Source organism: Rhinatrema bivittatum, chromosome 6 (assembly GCF_901001135.1).
Source record: "Rhinatrema bivittatum chromosome 6, aRhiBiv1.1, whole genome shotgun sequence".
NCBI classification, from domain to species: domain Eukaryota; kingdom Metazoa; phylum Chordata; class Amphibia; order Gymnophiona; family Rhinatrematidae; genus Rhinatrema; species Rhinatrema bivittatum.
In genome coordinates, this window is record NC_042620.1 from 105,369,148 (window position 1) to 105,390,141 (window position 20,994).

At 45.3% G+C, this 20,994-nt stretch overlaps 1 protein-coding gene across 3 annotated transcripts in view; it reads right to left on the bottom strand.

Moving 5' to 3' along the window:
- The window catches only part of LRP2 (LDL receptor related protein 2), a 769,913-nt gene that overhangs the window by 197,026 nt on the left and 551,893 nt on the right, over positions 1 to 20,994 (bottom strand). For all 3 annotated transcript variants that reach the window (XR_003857363.1, XM_029605680.1, XM_029605679.1), the window contains one exon: positions 3,789 to 4,012. Coding sequence is in view for 2 of the 3 variants with exons in the window: in XM_029605680.1 (XP_029461540.1) it covers positions 3,789 to 4,012 (224 nt within the window). In the remaining variant the exon portion in view is untranslated. The remainder of the gene's footprint in view (positions 1 to 3,788; positions 4,013 to 20,994) is intronic.

Genomic DNA, 20,994 nt, shown 5'->3' on the forward strand with positions numbered 1-20,994 from the left:
TGGTAGATACTAAGTGCTAATGATATTTCTAGGAATCTAGCAGAAACCCTACCACCTGCCTCCCAACCTTCAGCATTTGCCCTCTGGGGAAGTTGGAGATGGGTGAATGGTGTGGCTCTGTGTGCAACTCTCAGGGCAGGTGCAAGGGCATTAGGTGCTCTAGCTAAATCTTATAGCTTTGTGCCCAATCCCTGCCCCTCCTCCTGGCCCTCCCCATACACAATTAACAATTATGTATTTATACCAACAGATTTTACATAAAAAGGACAAAGTACAATCTTCTGATGTAAAAAACATCACTTACAACATATATATCATATTTACATGCGCTGGTGTGATGCCAATCAGAAAACCCTTCAAAAAAAGGAAAATAAAAGACACTTAGAACCCATGTGATAGGTTTATTATGAAGTGTGTTAGGTGTGAGTTTGATCCTCAGAAAGTCGTGAGTAAACTGAATTACAAATTACAATATGGTAAACCTCCCATACCAAAACAGCTTTAACTGCCAGCACTCAAACAATCACAATACTAACAATGAAAAGGCAACACTGCATTTATTACACCAGGCCCTAACACACAGATACACCTTTTACTAGGAAAACAGAACAAGCCAAGCAGTTATAGATCCCTACACAGAATCTACAGACTAGCAGAATACCTCATCTCAATCACACATGCAGAGCGCAGACAGAACCTCACCAAAAACAGAATAAAGAGATAATAAAGTATAAATAGAAACATGCAGACAAAACCTGAACCGGAAGCCGCAAGAAGTCAGCCTCCATATGTAGTGCAACAATGGAATAAAAACATCACCATTCCTCATTAAACAAACAATAAAATCAAGAAGTATAAACCCTCAATCATAATAGTAAAACCAAACTAATAAATAGAATATCCAAAACCGCTGATGAACAGAACATCCAATGATTGCAAACATATAACATAGTTTTAAATTTCCCAGCCATCAATAAAATATTTCAAAATGATAGATATTTAAAATACCACCCAATAATTAAAACGAAGGCTAATTATATCCCCTGCTCTCACTACCTGGGAACTTTAGATTCCAGTCGCCATGAGACTGTCATGGATTAATCAGGGGTGGGAGGAATATACAAATGTTCTCTCTCTCATATATAGACACTCTCTAATATACTAGTTCATTCTCACACAAACTTCCTTATATTCTTTTACACATGCTCACTGGCTCACATGCTGTCTCTCACACTATTTCTCACACACATGCTCATTGGCTCACTTGCTCTGTCTTATGCTCACACACACAGGCCCATAGGCTTAAATAGTCTTACTCATACATATGCTCACTTGCTCATATATATGCTCACTTGCTCTCGCTCATACACATGCTAAGGAAACCAGAACAAGCCCATCTGTATTATATAGCACAACAATGAAAAAACAGCATCATTATCATTCCTCACCAAACATCAAGAAATAAAATCAAGAGATATAAAACATCATTCATAATTTTAAAACCAACAAACATCCAATAATTTAAAGTCATGAAAATTTGTTCTAATATTTCCCACACACCGATAAAATTTTTCAAAACAGCAGGAAATAACACCCCAAAATTTAAAATAATAGGATTAAAAAATCTCCAACTCTCCATACATAAAATACGCAAAACTTATGGTCCTCAGAAGATTAAAACCATTACACCTGCCCACTTCAGAACAGTATTGCAAGCACTTATCTTTTCTAGCACTGACTACTGCAACGCACTCTTACTAGGACTCCCAAGCACATCGATAAGACCACTCCAGATACTTCAAAATACTGCAGCCAGAATACTAACGGGAAAAAAGAGGAGGGACCATATAACCGAAACTCTAGCAGACTTACATTGGTTACCCATCGATACAGGATAAAATACAAAGCCTTATGCACCCATACACAAACTAATATATGATAAAGAAGCAGACTGGCTAAACACAGCCTTACGAGTACACCGTTCCACAAAGAAACCTCCGCTCAGCAAACAAAGCACTACTAACAATCCCTTCAGTAAAGTAAATCAAAATTAACCCAAGTGAGAGAAAGGGCTTTATCATTGGCTGGGCCCATACTATGGAACACGATGCCACCCGAACTCAGATTACAGAATAATCTCAAAACTTTTAAGAAAAATCTAAAAAACATGGCTCTTTAAAAAAGCCTTCACTAAAGAGTCTGGAGGGTAGAGAATGAAAGTACAAGGTAATGCAGATGAGAATGAATTTAAAATCAATCCTACTTTTAAGAAGTAATATTTCAAAGCGACAGTAACTCAATAATATACCTGGACTTGACCAACATTACTCAAATAATCATTTATTTATGAAATTGTAACCGAACTTTATTGGCACCCTGTTAGAATGTAAGATATCCTACATTTACTTACCTTAGTCTATGTGCCTATTTTGTAAACCGTTGCGATGGTATATAACTTAGCGACGGTATAGAAAGTGTTTTAAATAATAAATAAAAATAAATCCTGGATTGTTTTATTGCCAGTCAACCAGAGATTGTTTGTGGATTGGGGGAAAGGGCTACACAATCTTTATTCTCTCTCTTTCACCTTCCCACTCACAGTTCTCTCTGTCTCTCACACATAGCAGGCTCTCTCATACTACACACAGGCTTTCAAACACACACACAGGCTCTCTCCCTCATAGACAGTAGTTCTCTTATACAACACATGCAGATCTTCTGAGATATATACGCTGGTGTTCTCTCTTATACACATTCCATGTCTCAAACGCACATAGAGGCTCTCTCTCTCTCGCATACCATACTGGCTCTCAAACAAACACACGCAGACTGACTCTCTCTCTCTCTCATACCATGCAGGATCTCTCTCTGATATCCACATCCGGCTTGTCTCTCATACAGATGAGAGGCTCTCTTGATCCCATACACAAGCAAGAGTTTTCTCACTCGCTCTCTCTTACACATGCACATGCTCTCTCATATACACACGATGGCAGCTAGCATTCTCTCTCATTCACACACAGGTTCTCATACTCAAGAACGTGCTCTCTCATGCACCAGGCACACTCTCTCATAAATACACATGCAGGCTGCCTCTCTCACACACATGATCTTAGGTCTCCCCTTTTCTTCTGGGCCTTGTCTTCCGTGCTCACTGCTGGAGAGGTGGAAGGAGCTTCTGGCAGCCGCTCCTTACTGCAGACTATTCCTTCTTCAAACTCCCAGTTCCTGTTATGAAGAGTAGGCTCCTTGCAGTCCCATAGACCTTTCCTTTGGCCTCGGCGTGTTGAGCTCTGTTGTGGCCCCACTAAGCCTTTCCTTGAGCCCCTTTTCTTTATTTTGGCCTAGGGTAGGGAGCTGAACATGAGCTGATAGGATGTCATGCCAACCTGCTTAAGTATTACCATTAAAAAAAGAAATGGGCGCTACTATTGACTTTGGAGGCATGGAGAGGCGGCCGTGGCAGGGGTGTTTTGGAATGGTACGTTTTGCAGCTCCAAAATTCTGCCACCTGAGGCCACTGCCTCATGGTAGGTCTACCCCTGACTGTAGTTATTTCTCTTTTCCCCAAAGAGCTCACAATCTATGTCTGTACCTGGGGCAATAGAGGGAAAGTGACTTACCCAAGGTCATAAGGAGCAGCAGGGAGATTTGAACCCTGGTCTCCCTGGATCAAAGGCCACTGCTTTAACTATTAGGCTACTTCTCTTACATGAAATAGCTAAAACATGGCATACAGAGTGCATCCTATACATAATGAGAAAAGGATTCAGTTTAACTCTGCTCACCAATGGGTTGCCTGTATGGATGGTAGACATGTATGTCAAAAGGTCTGTGAGTGGTGTTCACCAAAACTACCCGGTCCTGTCCATTGTATTTGTTCCCCTTTTCGACTGTCCTGGTATTCCAATCAGTCCAGTAAATAGTGTCTTCAAAAATACTAATTGCAAAAGGGTGCGGAAGAGTACCATCATATACAGTGTGACGATGTCTTCCCTCCAAGTCTGAATACCTACATGAGTAAGAAGAAAAATGTGAAATACTTAGAGAAATGCTTTGCTTCTCAGTTCTCATCAATGAACAGAGATTTCTCTATGGAGTCAAATAAAAGACCTGAAGGATTACATTTACAATTCACAAGGGTAATTTTGAAAAGGTATTAACCTGAGTAAAATAGCCTGATTGCAAACAGCCCTCTTCAAATGTGGCAAAACATACACAATGTTTCCACAGCATGCACACACTTTTAACCGCAGATAAAAGAAGCATTCATGTAAGCATGTTTAGGTCAGGGGAGAAAAACAATGCACATGTACTTGATTTCCAAAAATTTACACTCTATGTTGTCCCCACTCCACTGCCCACACAGAGTACAGGGATGCTTTTAGTGTGCAAACTTTGCACTTGTCAATTTTCCGAAGAAAAATGCAAGGTAGTGTTTTCTTTGAACATTTGCATAAGGCTTGCACATTAAAAATTTCCACTTAATTTGAAATGAAGGTATGAAAACTGGCTCCTAGATTATCATAGTCATTGTTTGTTCATATAACAATATTAAGATTTCTTCTATTAACTGATATCTCACTAGAAAGATTCAGAAAAAGTAACCAAGCACAATTTAAATCTCATTGTAGAGCTTATTTAACTAAATATATTTTATGCTCTACTGTTCAACAAAACATATAATAAATATTCATAAAAGCTATTAAAAACAGGGATTTCAGGAAGTGCAATGCTGGAAGAAATTATTACATTTTTACAGCACACAGAATTCTGAAAGCATGAACCTGACACCAATCCAGAAACTGAATAGGAAACACAACAAGTAAGTAAATGAACATGAAAGTGGATATTCATCAGATCTGTGTTGGTGTGGCATCACCACACATCCAGGGTACAGAGCTGTCTGGTTTATAATAATATGTATTGCACAGTGTCTATTTGGTCCAAAAGACACCTAGAGGGCTAAAATAAAAACCCTTCTTTTGACTTTTCAATGGATCATGGGCTAGTTGGGTTGGTACCAGAAGGCTACAGTTCTCCAGGAACTAACCAGGGTGGTGCTGGTAGGTTAGTGATGGTTGAATACTTTCCAGCAAAGTGATAAGGAGAAAACAAAAAGTAAATTAAAAAAACTCAACTAGTGAAGCAGTAGGTCATGGGGAAATCAGATCAGCACCAGGAGGCTACAACACCTCAGAAACAAACCAGTATGTGGCGGTAGTATGGGGGCAGCTGGGTACCGTCCATTAAGGCCAGAAGGAACTAAAAGGTCAGATGTATAAGCAACAGCCTCACTAGTAATGGTGACTATTTTGATTATTATAAAGCTTGGTGGTAAGATGTGAAAGCAGGTGGGTGCCTGGGTATTGGATTAACAATGGGAACTTCTGTACTTATAATAGATTCATTACAGTTTTGTTCTATTTGTTGATTGGGTGTTTTTTTCATATGACTGTTTGGCATATTTTTAGGTTCCTCATCATTATAAGTTGCTTGGTTTGGTGTTCTTTTTGAAAAACTGTCATCTTTGCTGGATGAATGAGAAGTGTTGCTACTTTGAGATTTTAATCTCCCGGATGTGGATTGGAGCATCCCATCTGTGGAATCTACAAGAAGCAGAGAAATAGTGGATGCTTTTCAAGGGGCTCTGTTCAAAAAATGGTAATGGATCCCATGAGGGAGGATGTGATACTTGACCCGATGGTCTCAAATGGTGATGGTCTCAAATGTCCGAGTTGGTGCCCACCTGAGCACCAGTGACCATCAGAAGGTATGGTTTGATATCGCAAGCAGGATACAGAGAAGACGCACAAAGACCCAAGTTTAGAATTTCACAAATACAGATTTTGTCAAAATGGGAATGTTCCTAGAGAAAGAACTGGAAGCCTGGGAGAAAATGGGTGAGGTGGAACAACAGTGGGCCAAACTGAAAGGAGCTATTACAAAGACAACAAATCTATATGTTGGAAAAGTAAACAAAAGTAAAGCTGAAAAAATAAAGGCAAATAGAACAGTATTCAAGAAGTATAAAGAATCCCAAAAAGAGGAACACAGGGAAGAATACTTGGTGAAACTGAGGGACATGAAGAAAGATCAGGAAAAGCAAAATGTCAAGCGGAAGAAAGGTTTGTTAAAGAGGAAAGGCAAAGCAGAGTTGCTTACCTGTAACAGGTGTTCTCCCAGGACAGCAGGATGTAGTCCTGATATGTGGGTGATGTCACTGGATGGAGCCCTATCATGGAAAACTTTCTGTCAAAGTTTCTAGAAACTTTTGACTGGAACACTGAGCCTACTGAGCATGCCCGGCATGCCATGATCCCTGCAGCTACAGGGGTCTCCCTTCAGTCTCGTTTGTAGTAATAAGTGCGAGCGAAAAAATAAAATAATAAAATGTTTCGATCCAACTCCGTGGGGTGGCAGGTGGGTTTCATGAGGACTACATCCTGCTGTCCTGGAAGAACACCTGTTACAGGTAAGCAACTCTGCTTTCTCCCAGGACAAGCAGCATGCTAGTCCTCACATGTGGGTGATTAGCAAGCTACAGGCTGTCACATATTTGTGTGGATCAACAGCATACAACTTGTGCAACAGGCACAACAACTGTTGTACTGTTGGGAAAAAATGAGGCAGCCTGAAAATCACAGCAGATTGGATGTGGAAGGCATTGGGATTATATTGGAAATACGTTCTTCAAGACGGATTGGCCAATTGCAGAGTCGACATCCTTCCTTGTCTAGGCAGTAATGCGCTGCAAATGTGTGAAGAGAACTCCAAGTTGCAGCTTTGCAGATGTCAGCAATAGGTACTGAACGGTAGTGTGCTATCGATGTTGACATAGCCCTTACTGAGTTTGCTTTTACTCGCCCCTGGAGAGGAAGGCCTGCTTTTTCATAGCAGAATTCTGCTAGCCAGTTGGAGAGAGTTTGTTTGCCCACTGCAACTCCTAGCTTGTTTTTGTCAAAAGAAACAAAGAGTTTAGTGGATTTCCTATGGACTGCAGTGCGGTCTAGGTAAAATGCAAGAGCACGTTTACAGTCCAAGGTGTGTAAAACTCTTTTGCCCTGGTGAGAGTGAGGCCTTGGGAAAAACGTGGTAAGACTATAGACTGATTCAAGTAGAAGTCAGTAACCACCTTGGGAAGGAATTTAGGGTGAGTACGTAGGACCACTCGGTCATGTAGGAACCTAGTGTAGGGTGAGTATGTGACAAGTGCTTGTAACTCACTGACCCTTCTAGCAGATGTAATGGCTACTAGGAAGAGAACTTTCCATGTAAGAAATTTGACTTCGCAGGAGTGCAAAGGTTCAAATGGGGAGTGCATGAGCCTTGAAAGTACTACATTTAGGTCCCATTCAGTGACTGGTGGCCGAAGCGAGGGCTTAAGTTGTTGTAGGCCCCTCATAAACCTACTCACTAGGGGTTGCGCTGTTACGGGGGCATCCCCAATTCCTTTGTGGTATGCTGAAATGGCACTCGGGTATATCCTCAGAAATGAAGTGGGGCATGAAAAGGGGTCAAAACTTTTTTGAGTGCACCACTTGGTAAATATAGACCACTTAGAATGGTAAGATTTACGTGTAGACGGCTTTCATGAAGCTATGAGAACCTGAGAGACTTGAGTTGAAAGATTGAGTGGTTGTAGGATCAAGCTTTCAACATCCAAGCTGTTAAGGCAAGGGTTTGTAGGTTTGGGTGGCGTAATTTGCCGTAATTTTGTGTGATGAGATGGGGATCCATGCCCAGAAGAATGGGTTTCTGGGTCGAGATCGAGAAGTATGGGAAACCTTACTTGTCAAGGCCAGTACGGGACGATGAGGATCATTGTCCCACTGTTCTGTTGTAGCTTCACGAGAGTTTTGGCTATGAGCGGTATGTATAGCAGTGAATGATGACATAGACTTAATTGGCATCTCAGAGACATGGTGGAAAGAGGTTAACCAATGGGACAGTGCTATACCGGGGTACAAATTATATCGCAATGACAGAGAGAAGCACCCGGGAGGAGGTGTGGCGCTTTATGTCCGGGATGGCATAGAGTCCAACAGGATAAACATCCTGCATGAGACTAAATACAAAATTGAATCTTTATGGGTAGAAATCCCTTGTATGTCGGGGAAGACTATAGTGATAGGAGTATACTACCGTCCACCTGGTCAAGATGGTGAGACGGACAATGAAATGCTAAGAGAAATTAGGGAAGCTAACCAAATTGGTAGTGCAGTAATAATGGGAGACTTCAATTACCCCAATATTGACTGGGTAAATGTATCATCGGGATGGAATAAATGATAGCTTTATGGAGCAATTGGTTCAGGAACCAACGAGAGAGGGAGCAATTTTAGATCTAATTCTCAGTGGAGCACAGGATTTGGTGAGAGAGGTAACGGTGGTGGGGCCGCTTGGCAATAGTGATCATAATATGATCAAATTTGATTTAATGACTGGAAGAGGAACAGTGTGCAAATCCACTTCTCTCATGCTAAACTTTCAAAAGGGAAACTTTGATAAAATGAGAAAAATTGTTAGAAAAAAACTGAAAGGAGCAGCTACAAAAGTAAAAAATGTCCAAGAGGCATGGTCATTGTTAAAAAATACCATTCTAGAAGCACAGTCCAGATGTATTCCACACATTAAGAAAGGTGGAAAGAAGGCAAAACGATTACTGGCATGGTTAAAAGGGGAGGTGAAAGAAGCTATTTTAGCCAAAAGATCTTCAATCAAAAACTGGAAGAAGGATCCAACAGAAGAAAATAGGATAAAACAAACGTTGGCAAGTTAAATGTAAGACATTGATAAGACAGGCTAAGAGAGAATTTGAAAAGAAGTTGGCTGTAGAGGCAAAAACTTACAGTGATAAGGGGAATGGAACAGCTCCCCTATGAGGAAAGACTAAAGAGGTTAGGACTTTTCAGCTTGGAGAAGAGATGGCTGAGGGGGGATATGATAGAGATGTTTAAAATCATGAAAGGTCTAGAACGGGTAGATGTGAATCGGTTATTTACTCTTTCGGATAATAGAAAGACTAGGGGGCACACCATGAAGTTAGCATGGGGCACATTTAAAACTAATCGGAGAAAGTTCTTTTTTACTCAACGCACAATTAAACTCTGGAATTTGTTGCCAGAGGATGTGGTTAGTGTAGTTAGTATAGCTGTGTTTAAAAAAGGATTGGATAAATTCTTGGAGGAGAAGTCCATTACCTGCTATTAAGTTCACTTAGAGAATAGCCACTGCCATTAGCAATGGTAACATGGAATAGACTTAGTTTTTGGGTACTTGCCAGGTTCTTATGGCCTGGATTGGCCACTGTTGGAAACAGGATGCTGGGTTTGATGGACCCTTGGTCTGACCCAGTATGGCATTTTCTTATGTTCTTATGTTCATATAGGAGACCTTTGTTCCAGGGGTGAGCAAAGGCGTCTCTGGTGAACGTTTGTCGATGACTGTGGAGGGAGTAGAACCTTTCCACTTTGTTGTTCAGTTTGGATGCAAAGAGGTCGATGGTTGGTTGACCCCAGCGTTGAAAGATTTTGCTCGCTATACAGGGATCCAGAGACCATTCGTGGGGATAGAAACGTCAACTGAGACTGTCCGCTAGGACATTCTGTATGCCTGCTAGATAAGTAGCCCTGAGATGCATGGAATGTGCCAGGGCCCAGGTCCAAATTTGCACTGTTTCTTGGCAAAGCAGATATGAGCCTGTGCCTCCCTATTTGTTTATGTACCACATTGCTACTGTGTTGTCTGTTTGTATCAGCACATTCTTGTGTGAGAGGCAGAAAGGGCATAAGGGTATTGCTCGAAGTTCTAGAAAGTTTATTTGAGACTTTGCTTCGAGCAAGGTCCACGTACCTTGCGTTTGGAGGTTGTTGATGTGAGCTCCCCAAGGTGGATGCATCCGTTGTCAAGGTTACTGGAGGAACTGGCTGCTGGAATGGTTGGCCAGTCTGCAAAGTTGGTTTGTTTGTCCACCAGCGAAGTGAGAGACGTAACTCGTAGGTGACTCGTATTAGGGACGATAGTGGTTGAACAGCTTGGAGCCACTGAGATTTCAAAGTCCATTGAGTCCTTCTCATGGCTAACTTCGCCATAGGGGTAATGTGTAGACGCCATGTGGCCCAGTAGTGTAAGCAGTTGATGGGCAGAGGCTACTTTGCACATGCTCAGAGAATTTGCAAGTTCAGCAAGGTTGTGTGCATGGTCATTCGGCAGAAAAGCTTTTGCGACTGTGGTATCGAGGTCTGCTCCGATGAAGGTGAGGAGCTGAGATGGGTTCATATGTGATTTCTGGTAGTTGATTAGAAATCCCAGGGAATATAAGAGAGTCATGGTGCTCTTTAGGGCAGTGAGAGCTCCTTGTTTGGATTGACTCCTGAAGAGCCAATTGTCTAGGTAGGTAAAAATGTGAATGCTGTTTTTTCTTAGATGTGCAGCAGCTATGGCCAGGCATTTTGTGAACACCCGAGGTGCTAAAGCCAGTCCGAATGGTAGAACCAGATATTGGAAATGATTTTGCCACACTATGAATTGTAGATATTTTAGATGTTGTGGGGAAATGGAGATGTGAGCGTAGGCGTCTTGCAGGTCCAGAGAACAGAGCCAATCTCCTTGTTGCAATAAGGGAAGAATGGTCCCGAGGGAGACCATCCTGAATTTTTCTTTTTGAAGAAATTTGTTGATATTGCGAAGGTCTAGAATGGGATGAAGGCCGCCTGTTTTCTTTGGAATTAGGAAATAGCGGGAGTAGAACCCTCTGCCTTGATGAGACCGGGGAACGGTTTTGACAGCTCTGGAATTCAGCAGGGTGGCGAGTTCTGACTCAAGATGAAGTTTGTGGTTGTTGTGTGACCACAATAGAGTGGGTGGTAAATCAGGAGGTATCGTTAGAAATTTCAGACGGTATCCTCGATTCATGATGGCTAACACCCACTGATCCGTGGTTATTAGGCACCAGTTTTGTATGAAAAAATGGAGGCAACCTCCTACAGGCAAGTCCGTTCTGAGATTGTTAGGTTGGCTGCTGTTCTCTGGAAATCTTTCAAAAACTGGATGCCGGTCCGGTCTGCAAGCCGTTGATGTCCCCATTGAGGTGGTCTGGTAGGACGTTCGCTAGATGCAGGTGGATAGGAACGACAAGGTCGGTAGAAGGGTTTCCTAGTGTCTCTTCTTATGGGCTTTCTACCAGAGGATGGATGCTCAGCTGGTAACTTTGAAAGCTGGCGTAGTGTCTCAAGGTGGTCTTTTAACTGTGAGACAGCATCTTCAATCTTTTCACCGAAGAGGTTATCCCCGGTGCATGGCAGATCTGCCAACTTAACTTGCACTTCTGATCGGAGATGTGAAGCTTTTAACCAAGCCCATCTCCTGGCACTGATTCCAGCAGCTGACATGTGTACAGATGTTTTGAAGGAATCATACACCGCTCAGACTTCGTGTTTTTCTGACTCAAGGCCTTTTTGGATAATGGAATTGAGTGGTTCCCTTTGTTGTTGTGGGAGATTGTCAGTGATATCCTATATTTGTTTCCATAGGTTTCTCTGATATTGTGTCATGTAGCGTTGATAAGCTGCTATACGTGACACTAGTCTGGATCCTTGGAACATTTTGCGGCCTAGTACATCGAGAAATTTTTGTTCCTTCCCTGGGGGGGTAGAAGAATGAGGGTTTTGTTTTCTGGCTTTCTTCTGTGCCGATTCTACTACCACTGATTGATGTGGTAGTTGTGGTTTTTGAAACCCCAGTGTGTATTGCACAAGATAGGTCACATCTGTTCTTCTATTAATGGGTGGAACTGTACAAGGATGTTCCCAAAGCCGGTGCTGTAGGTCTAAGAGAACTTCATGGACCGGTATCGCCATGACTTCTTTGAGGGCGTCGACAAATTGGAGAACTTCCAGTGTTTTATGTCTAGTGTCCTCTTCTGTGACGTCAAATGGTATTGACTCAGACATTTCTTTTATAAAATTTTCAAAAGAAAGATCTTCTGGGGGAGACTTTCATATTTCCTCCTGTGGAGACGGCTCTGACAAGAGTTCATCTGTGTCTGTGTCTGTATCTACGTCTTCCCATGGATCATACTGAGGTTCTAAATGAGACCTAGGAGGAGGAAGAGTGTCCTGTATAATAGGAATTTTTGGCATCGATGTAATTTTTGATGATTTTAAAGAAGGACACTTTGGCATCGATGTAGGTAAGTCGGGCATTGATGGCGATTCAAATGGCATCGACGGCATCGATGGGAATCGACATCCGGTGTCCCCTGATGGATCGGGGAGAGGCATCGAAGGCATCGATTGAAGTCTCGGCCAGTGGGGTTTTAAAAGTCCTGATGGACCAGGTAATGGGTCTGATGTCAATTCCTCATCTTCTGATGAACCCGGAATGAGTATTGTAGGTGGAGTCATCGGAGGGTCCACTGGTGTCACCGGCATCGGTTGTGTCGAGAAAGCACCGATCAAGGCATCGAGCCTATTTAACAGTGGCACGCACACCAATGGCTACGGTGTTGGTAGGGGGACCGGCTTCCATGGAGGCTGCATATTTCATAATGCCTCGATGACTGCCTGTCTGACCAAGTCATTTAGCTCTTCCCTGGAGACTGGGTTAGGATCCACTGTCACAGGAGAAGGCATGATGGACGCTACTGATTCATCCACATGAGTATGTGGTGGCTCAGTCTCCAACACCAATCCCGGTGGGGAGCACCTCAGTGCCTTGGGTACAGAGGGGCACAGAGAATTGTGTACCCAGGCCCGCTTTGCTATCAAATCGATGGCCATCAATGCCGATGTATCGGTTCTTCCACTCGGCATGGAGTCTGTCCGATGACGATGATGTCTTTTTCCCCGATGCTCGGTCCATTCTTTACCTGGTACCGATGAAGAAGCTGCTGATGTCCCAGATGGTCACCGTTTTTCTTCATTTTCTGGTGACTTTTCTCAGTGGAAGATGGTATTATTATCAGTAATGACTGTGTATATGTCGATGGAGTAACTTTTTTGAAGAGATTTTCCATCTTATCTAGAAGGGCACGCCTGCTCTTTGGAGTCATCTGTGTGCAGGTGGGACATGCACGGACACCGTGACCGGGACCGAGGCATAGTAAGCATATTTCATGTGGGTCCATAATCGACATCGTTCGGGGCATTTTGGACACTTTTTAAAAACTGTGGCCATGGTAAAAAATCAGGCTGGGAACAGTCTGTGACCAGCGGTTGCCAATGAGGTAACTGGAATCGACTGAAAAAAAAACCCAGAACGGTACTCACTGAACGTTGGTGAAGGGAGACCCGTGTAGGGAATTTTTTGAAGTGAAAACTATGATTTTTCCGTGAGGAAATATTTGTGAGAGAACTCACAGAGCTCCTTAAATGTGAGGCTAACAGTAACGCAGAAAAAAAGAGACTGAAGGGAGATACTTGTGGCTGCAGGGATCATGGCATGCTGGGCATGCTCAGTAGGCTCAGTGTGCCAGTCAAAAGTTTCTAGAAACTTTGACAGAAAGTTTTCCGTGATAGGGCTCCGTCCAGTGACGCCACCCACATGTGAGGACTACCATCCTGCTTGTCCTGAGAGAAGGTGACGAAACATTTTTCAGATATTTCAGAGAAAGAAGAAAGGTGTGTAGTGGAATAGTGAAATTGAAAGGTGACAAGAAACAATGTGTGGAAAGAGATGAAGAAATGCCAGAAATATTAAACAAATACTTCAGTTCGGTGTTCACTAAAGAAGACTCTTGAGAAGGACCGCTGCTAATAGACAAGATTGTAGATGGGAATGGGGTAGACAAAACTTCGTTTATGGAACAGAATGTACAGGAAGAGCTAGGCAAACTGAAATAGGGATGTGCATTCGTTTGCAATGAAAGAGGAAATAGAGACAATATTTCCTATTTCGTTGCGTTTCGGGAGGGTGACGAAACGATAAGAAAACCCACGAAAATTTGCATGGTTTTCTTATCGTATTTTGGGGGGGAGAAAGGGCACATTAAAAAAAACACAAAAACCTAAACCCACCCCAACCCTTCAAATTTAATTAATTGCAACCCCCCCACCCTGCCAACCCCCCAAGACTTGCCCGATCCCCCCCCCAAGACTTACCAAAAGTCCCCGGTGGTCCAGCGGTGTCCCCGAAATGATCTCCCCCTCTCGGGCCGTCAGCTGCCACTAATCAAATTGGTACCGATGGCCCTTTGCCCTTACCATGTGATGAGCTATCGATGCCATTGATTGGCCCCTGTCACATGGTAGGAGCAATGGATGGCCCATGCCATTTTTTAAGATAGCGCCTGCCGTCCATTGCTCCTACCATGTGACAGAGGCTGGCCAATGGCACCGATAGTCCCTGTCACACAGTAAGGGCAAAGGGCCATCGGTACCATTTTGATTACTGGCAGCCGACGGCCCGAGAGTGGGAGATCGTTCCCGGGACCCCTGCTGGACCACCAGGGACTTTTGCTAAGTCTTGGGGGGTCAGGAGGGTAGGGGGTGCAATTAATTAAATTTGAAAGGTTGGGGTGGGTTTGGGGTTTTTTGTTTTTTTTACAACCCCCGTTGTAATTCGGAGCAGTTTTCAGGTTTCGTTTGGGGGGGGGGGGGGAGTAGGTGAAATAAAATCAGCCCAAACTGTGGGAAATTTCATTTCCTGTTGCAGGCCGATAATGAAGACCAAACCAAAAGGTTCGGCCGAATCACATCACTAAACTGAAAGTGAACAAGGCCATGGGGCTGGTTAAGATACATCCCAGGATACTGAGGGAGCTCAAGAGTTGTGCTGGTGGATCCGCTGAAGGACTTTTTCAATAGATTCCTGGAAATGGGAGTAATGCCATGGGATTGGAGAAGAGTGGTGGAAGCTCTGCTTCAAAAGATTAGTAGGGGAGAGGAAGCTGAAAACTACAGGCCACTTAGCCTCACCTTGGTGATGGAAAAATTAATGGAGACACTGCTGAAGGAAAGGATAATGAACTATCTACAATCTGGTGGGTTCTGGACCCAAGGTTAGCAATGTGGACCCTTAGACCTAGGGGGAGTTGATGTAACCTGCAGGGAGGAGCCCTGCAGGTCCCCTGTTGGCAGACGGCGAGAGTCGGAGTGGAGACCCAGTTGGAATTTCACCACTACCAGACCATGTTCCCCTTAGGTTGAGCCCTCGGCTGCCGGGGTTGACTAGACTTAGGCGCGGGGCTCTGGGTAGATGAGTCCAAGGCAGTGCAAGAGAGGCTTGCCAGGAGCGGAGAAGCACGGCATCAGGTGCAGGAGCAATCCAACAGAGTCATAACCAGCAGAAGGTCAGGGCAGGCGGCGATCAGACAGAGTCACAGGTCAAGCAGAAGATAAAACCTGAGGAACAAGCAAAGGAAGCACTGGAACCAGATCCGATCTGGATCCGGGAACCAGCTGGAAGTGAGGAGGACCAGGCAGGAAGCACAATGTAAGCAAGAAGCAGAAGTCTGGAGAGACTGCCAGAAGAGCCTCAGGAGCAGGGAAGCCAGCAACACACAGGCAAGTAACCTGGTTGCCAAGGTGCAGAGGAGAGAGGGAGCTGGCCTTAAATGGGCCAGCTCTGCTTATGTCATTAATGGAGCACTGCAAACCATTCCTGCCACTGGTCCTTTAAAAGCAGGGAAATGGCCATGCACGCGCCCATGGAGGTGGGGCCTAGGCGCCAGAAGGAGAGCAGTTCTGAGTAGCAGGTGTCCTGCTGCATCGAGGAACTAGAGCCGGAGCAGCGCCGCACAGTTCTCTGCTGTGCAGACGGCCGATGGGGAGGTAGGAGTGGCTGGCTGTGGGTTTAGCCCGCAGACCACCATATGCATAACACCAAGGCAGCATGCATTCACCAGGGGAAGTTCCTGTCAGACAAATCTGATTGATTATTTTGATTGGGTGACTAGAAAATTGGATCGAGGAAGAGCATTCGATGTGATCTACTTGGATTTCAGCAAAGCTTTTGATACAGTCCTGCATAGGAGGCTTTTGAATAAAATGAGAAGCTTGGGAGTGAGTACCAAGGTGGTAGCATGGATTACAAACTGATTGACCAATAGGAGACAATGTGTAATGGCAAATAGAAACTACTCTGAAGAAAGATCCATTTTAACCAGAGTGCCACAGGGGTCACAGTTGGGACCAGTTCTGTTCAATAGGGATATTTGCGGATGATACTAAGATCTGTAACAGAGTGGACACACCTGAAGGAGAGAATGAAAAGAGACTTAAGAAGGCTGGAAGAGCGATTGAAGATTTGGCAGCAGGGATTCAATGTCAAGAAGTGCAGAGTCATGCATCTGGTATGCGGTAATCCGAAAGAGTTATATGTGATGGGGGTGAAAGACTGATGTGCACGGACCAAGAGAGGGATCTTGGGGTGATAGTGTCTGGGAATTTGAAAATGGCGAAGCAATGTAACAAGGTGATAGCTAAAGCCAGAAAAATGCTGGGCCACAAGGAGATAGGAATAACCAAAAAGAAAAAGGAGGTGATGATGCCTTGTACAGATCCTTGGTGAGACATCACCCAGAGTATTGTGTTCCGTTCTGAAACCCGTATCTCAAAAAGGATAGACAGGATGGAGGCAGTCCAGAGAAGGGCAATGAAAAAGGTGTGGGGTTTATATCAGAAGACCTATGAGGAGAGACTGAAGGATCTGAATATGTATACCCTGGAAGACAGGAGATGCAGAGGAGATATGATATAAACCTTCAGATATCTAAAAGGTTTCAATGATATATGGACTTTGAACCTTTTCTGTTGGAAAGAAAACAAGAGAACATGGGTTCACAAAATGAAACTCCAAGGAGAATGACTCAGAACCACTGTCAGAAAATATTTCTTCACAGAGAGGATGGTGGTGGCCTGGAATGCCCTTCCAGAGGAGGTGGTAAAGAAGAAAAACAATCAAAGAATTCAAAGGGGCAAGGGATAAAAACTGTGGCTCTCTAAAGACTAGAAGACAGAAATGAGATAAGCGTACAGGGGGGTAACTTGCTGGTATGATGGTTATTACCCTTAGCAAAAGGCATGGAGATTAATACCCTTAACCAATATTGCTTGATGCTTTTAATGCAACTGCAACATTGTTCCCTGCTTAAACAGCAGGGGGATAAAAGGAATTTGATTCAGATGACAAACAAGGGTTCCGACTTTCATGGCCTGGGATACGGTTACACAAACATAAGGGAAAAAGTACAGGACTGTTTATTTGGTCAAGTCCTACAGGAAACGAAGAAAACTTGCATGGAGGTAACTGGCTGGTGTGGCAGTTACTACCCTTAACCAAATGCATCAAAAATATCAAGTTTTAACTCCAACATTGCTCTTTGCTTCAATGGCAGGGGAAAAGGGGAATTCGATTTAGACAGTAATCATCGAGGGCCCTGAATTTTTCGGTCTGTGGAATTGATGAGCATGGGGGTAGTCAGCACAATGCAACAGTTACTACCCTTAATTGAAGCCTGGGATTACTACCCTTAACCAATAAGATTGATGCTTTTGATGCAACTGCAACATTGCTCTCTGCTTCGAAGGAGGGGGTTGGGAGCTGAAAGGAAAGAGAAATTTGGATTAAGGGATAATTAACACAAGCCAAGACTTTCTTACAGTCTGGGGTACTGATGCTCAGACATCAAAGCACATAAAGCAAAACTGACTGATACAAGGGGATAACCATCACAATGGGGCAGATACTACCATGGGAAACTTGTTGGGCACACTGGATGGACCATCGGTCCTTTTCTGCTATCATTTTTATATTTCTATGAATATGAAATGAGGCGATTTAAGGTATGTTATGTTTAATAGGGATGGGCATCCGGGAGAAACAAAATAAGAAATTAGATGAAATTCCCTATTTTGTTTCGGGTCATTTTCTAAAAAAAAAAAAAAAAAAGGAAGCCATTTGTCAGGTCTAGGGCTAAAACAAGGCCGAGGCCTTGCCTAGAGTATAGACTGAAACCCAAAGCAGGGGCCACGGTCTACACCTAAGTGCGATGCCGGTACCTCGGCCTAAGCCTAGGCCTTGCCTAGACATATGTCGCGGCCCAAAGCAGGGGCCGCAGCCTATGCTCAAGTGTGGCACTGGGGTATAGGTCCAGGCCTAGGCCCAATGCTGGGGCCTGGCTGAGATTCGTGCAAAGTCCCAGGTCCTAAAGATTTTGCCGGGGTCGGGAAATTTCCCGACCCCTACTTATCTTCTCTGTCAGGGATTCGACGTTGCAACCAGGCCCAGGCCTGATGCTGGGGCCCAGCCCAGAGGCCAGGTCCTCACCATGGACATCAGCCTAGGCCAGGGCCTGGGTCCAGAGGCCAGGTCCCTATGCCACAGCTTGACCTGTACATCAAATTTGCACCCTCCACTGGTGAGGATGTGCCAGAGTTAATTAATTCTGGTGCATCCCGAGCGAACAGTGTCATTTGAAGAATGAAGATAGAAGAAACAAGATCTCAAAGAAGACCACAGAGGGCTAGGCTCTGGGTCTGACCCTGGGTTGAGGCCCCGGTGTCGGGACTCAGCCTCCAGGCATCATGAGGCCAGACATCATGAAACGGTCTCTGAACCATGCCCCGGTGTCAGGCCTGGCCTAGGCTGAGGCTCCAGCATCGGGCTTGGGCTCAAGCAGAGGCCCAGGCATCATGAACTGGTCTCTGGACCAGGCCCCAGCATTAGGTCTGGGTCCAGGCTTTGGCCTAGTGTGAGGCCCAAGCATCAGGACGAGGCCTCCAAGCATAAGCCTTGCATAGGGCAGGGCTGGTGTGTCCTAATAGGCAAATTAGGCGGTCGCCTAGGGTGTCAGCCATTAGAGGGCAGCCAAGAACAGCCATGTGGGGCCGCGAGCGGAGCCCATCCCACTCACGACCGAGAGAAACCTGGCAGGCTACAAGCAGTGCCTCTGTTTTTGTGTGTGCGAGTGAGAGGGATTGTATGTGTATGAGAGAGCAATGGTGTTAGTGAGAGAAAGGGAGGGAACCTGTATAATGGTGCTTGTGTGAATGAGACAAGGAACATAAGTGTGTGTAAGAGAGGGGGGCCTGTCTGAGTGAATGAAGTCAGGGCCAGAACTGGAAGGAGGGAGGGAGGCGGGCGCAAGGCAGAAGGTTCATCTAAGTTGCCTAATAACCTTACACCAGCCCTGGCATAGGGCCTAGGCCAAGGTTACAGCAACCTACTGCAGTCTAGGCCTAGGCAAGGCTGAGGCCTGAACCTAGACCTCGTCCTTGAATTTCCCCGGACCAGGTAAGTGGGGGCTAGGAAGGATCATGGCCCCAGCATTTTTCCAGATGGGAGGGATAAAAAGGACCCAACAATGAAACGAAAAACAAATCAAAATGTTTACTTCTGCAGACTCCATTTTTGCTAGTCGAGTGATTTAAAGTGATGTAATTTATGATTTTTTCATATTGTTATTGACAATTGGATGTTGGGTTGTATGTGGCCTTCCTTATATGATCTGTCCCTAAGTTTTGTTGCGCTGCGATGGGAGAGAGCACCAGGGGGCTCTCTCCAGCACGAGACGAGTGGTGTGTGCCCCTGCGGAGAGACGATCCATGTCTGGGAATGGAGCAACCCAAGCCCCTGCCAACCTGTGCAGCCTCAGTGAGACCAACCACGCAAGGTTTGGTCTCGGAGTGGTCCTCCAACCACTCCAAGCCCTTTTGGACCTGCCGCTGGGTAACGGCAAGAAGCAGCAGGCCGGACAGAGGACAAGGGCAGAAGGAGACATCTGGCACAGGACGGAAGTAGAACTGAAGGTCAGACGAAGACAAGAACTGAAGATTAGGAGAAGACGCGGACTGAAGACCAGATTCGGACAAAACGAGGTAAAAGCAGGCTAAAACTCAGCATGAGAAGGAATCCGGGCAATGCCTGTAGCAATCTCCATCTTGAACTGAGCTTCTTAGGCCTCGTGAGACAGGCCAGAGAAGTTGGACTGAGGATGGAAGGAATCTAGGAGTCGGATCCGGAACCAAGGCATCTGGAACAAGTTAAAACATCAGGCCTCCTCGGCGAAGGCTCCAGACATTCATTATGGACTCCCAGGACACTCAGTTAAGGGCAGTGAGGAAGAGTGAGCAAGACATCTTGAAGACTCTGGACTTTGGCGGTGATGAAGGACAAGGAGATCTTCGGCTCCACTTAATGGAGAAGACACACCAGTGCCCTACACACCCCAGAGGGGGTGGTCTCGGACCACTGGTCTGCAGTGCGCCCTACTCAGCCCAGCCAGGCTGGTCGCGGACCACGCTAGGATGGATCATGGTGGAGCTTGAAGACATCTGGGCAAAAGGGACATCAGAACATGAAGACGAGACCGAAGAACATCAGGACTGGAACGGAACAACAAGAAGAGATCAGGAATGGACTGGGATCCTAAGAGGAAATGCCAAGCTGGAGCTGAAGATGAAGAATCCTGGAGAAGGACTGGCTCTTGCGAAGGCAGCGTTGATGTGGCGAAGAGGCCCTTTCGTAGGGCTTGAAGGACAATGCCCAGGGAGGAGCTCACAGGAGGAGCCAGAGGGACCACTCCCTACTGGCCCTTTAACTCAGGCAGGAAGATGCTGGCCCACCGCTAGAAGGAGCAGGAAGAGGAAGTCCAGGACCCTGGACAGCGGCATCCCTGCCGTTGCCCTGCAGGAGGAGGAGTTAGGCCTCAGAGCGGCCCCTGCCATGAAGAGGGACTGGGGGGCAGCTCCGGCTCCTGAAGAGGAGCTCCCAGTGGCCTCCTGGCCGCAAGAAGAGGAAGGCAGAGGCGACTCCCGACACAGAGAGTGGCACTGAAGTCTGCAGCTCCCGCCACAGTGAAGGGGAGCTCCAGGATGGCCTCCCGGCCGCAAGAAAAGGAGCTTCTGGCGTCGGCAGCTCCTGCCGCGTGAGAGCAGGGCCCCAGGCCTGCTAGAAGATGGTGGCCTCCGGGCCGCGGAGGAAGGACCGGTGCGGTTCCATGCTGCGAGGGAGAGCCCCAGTGCGGCTCCTGCCATGCAGGCATGATGGCGG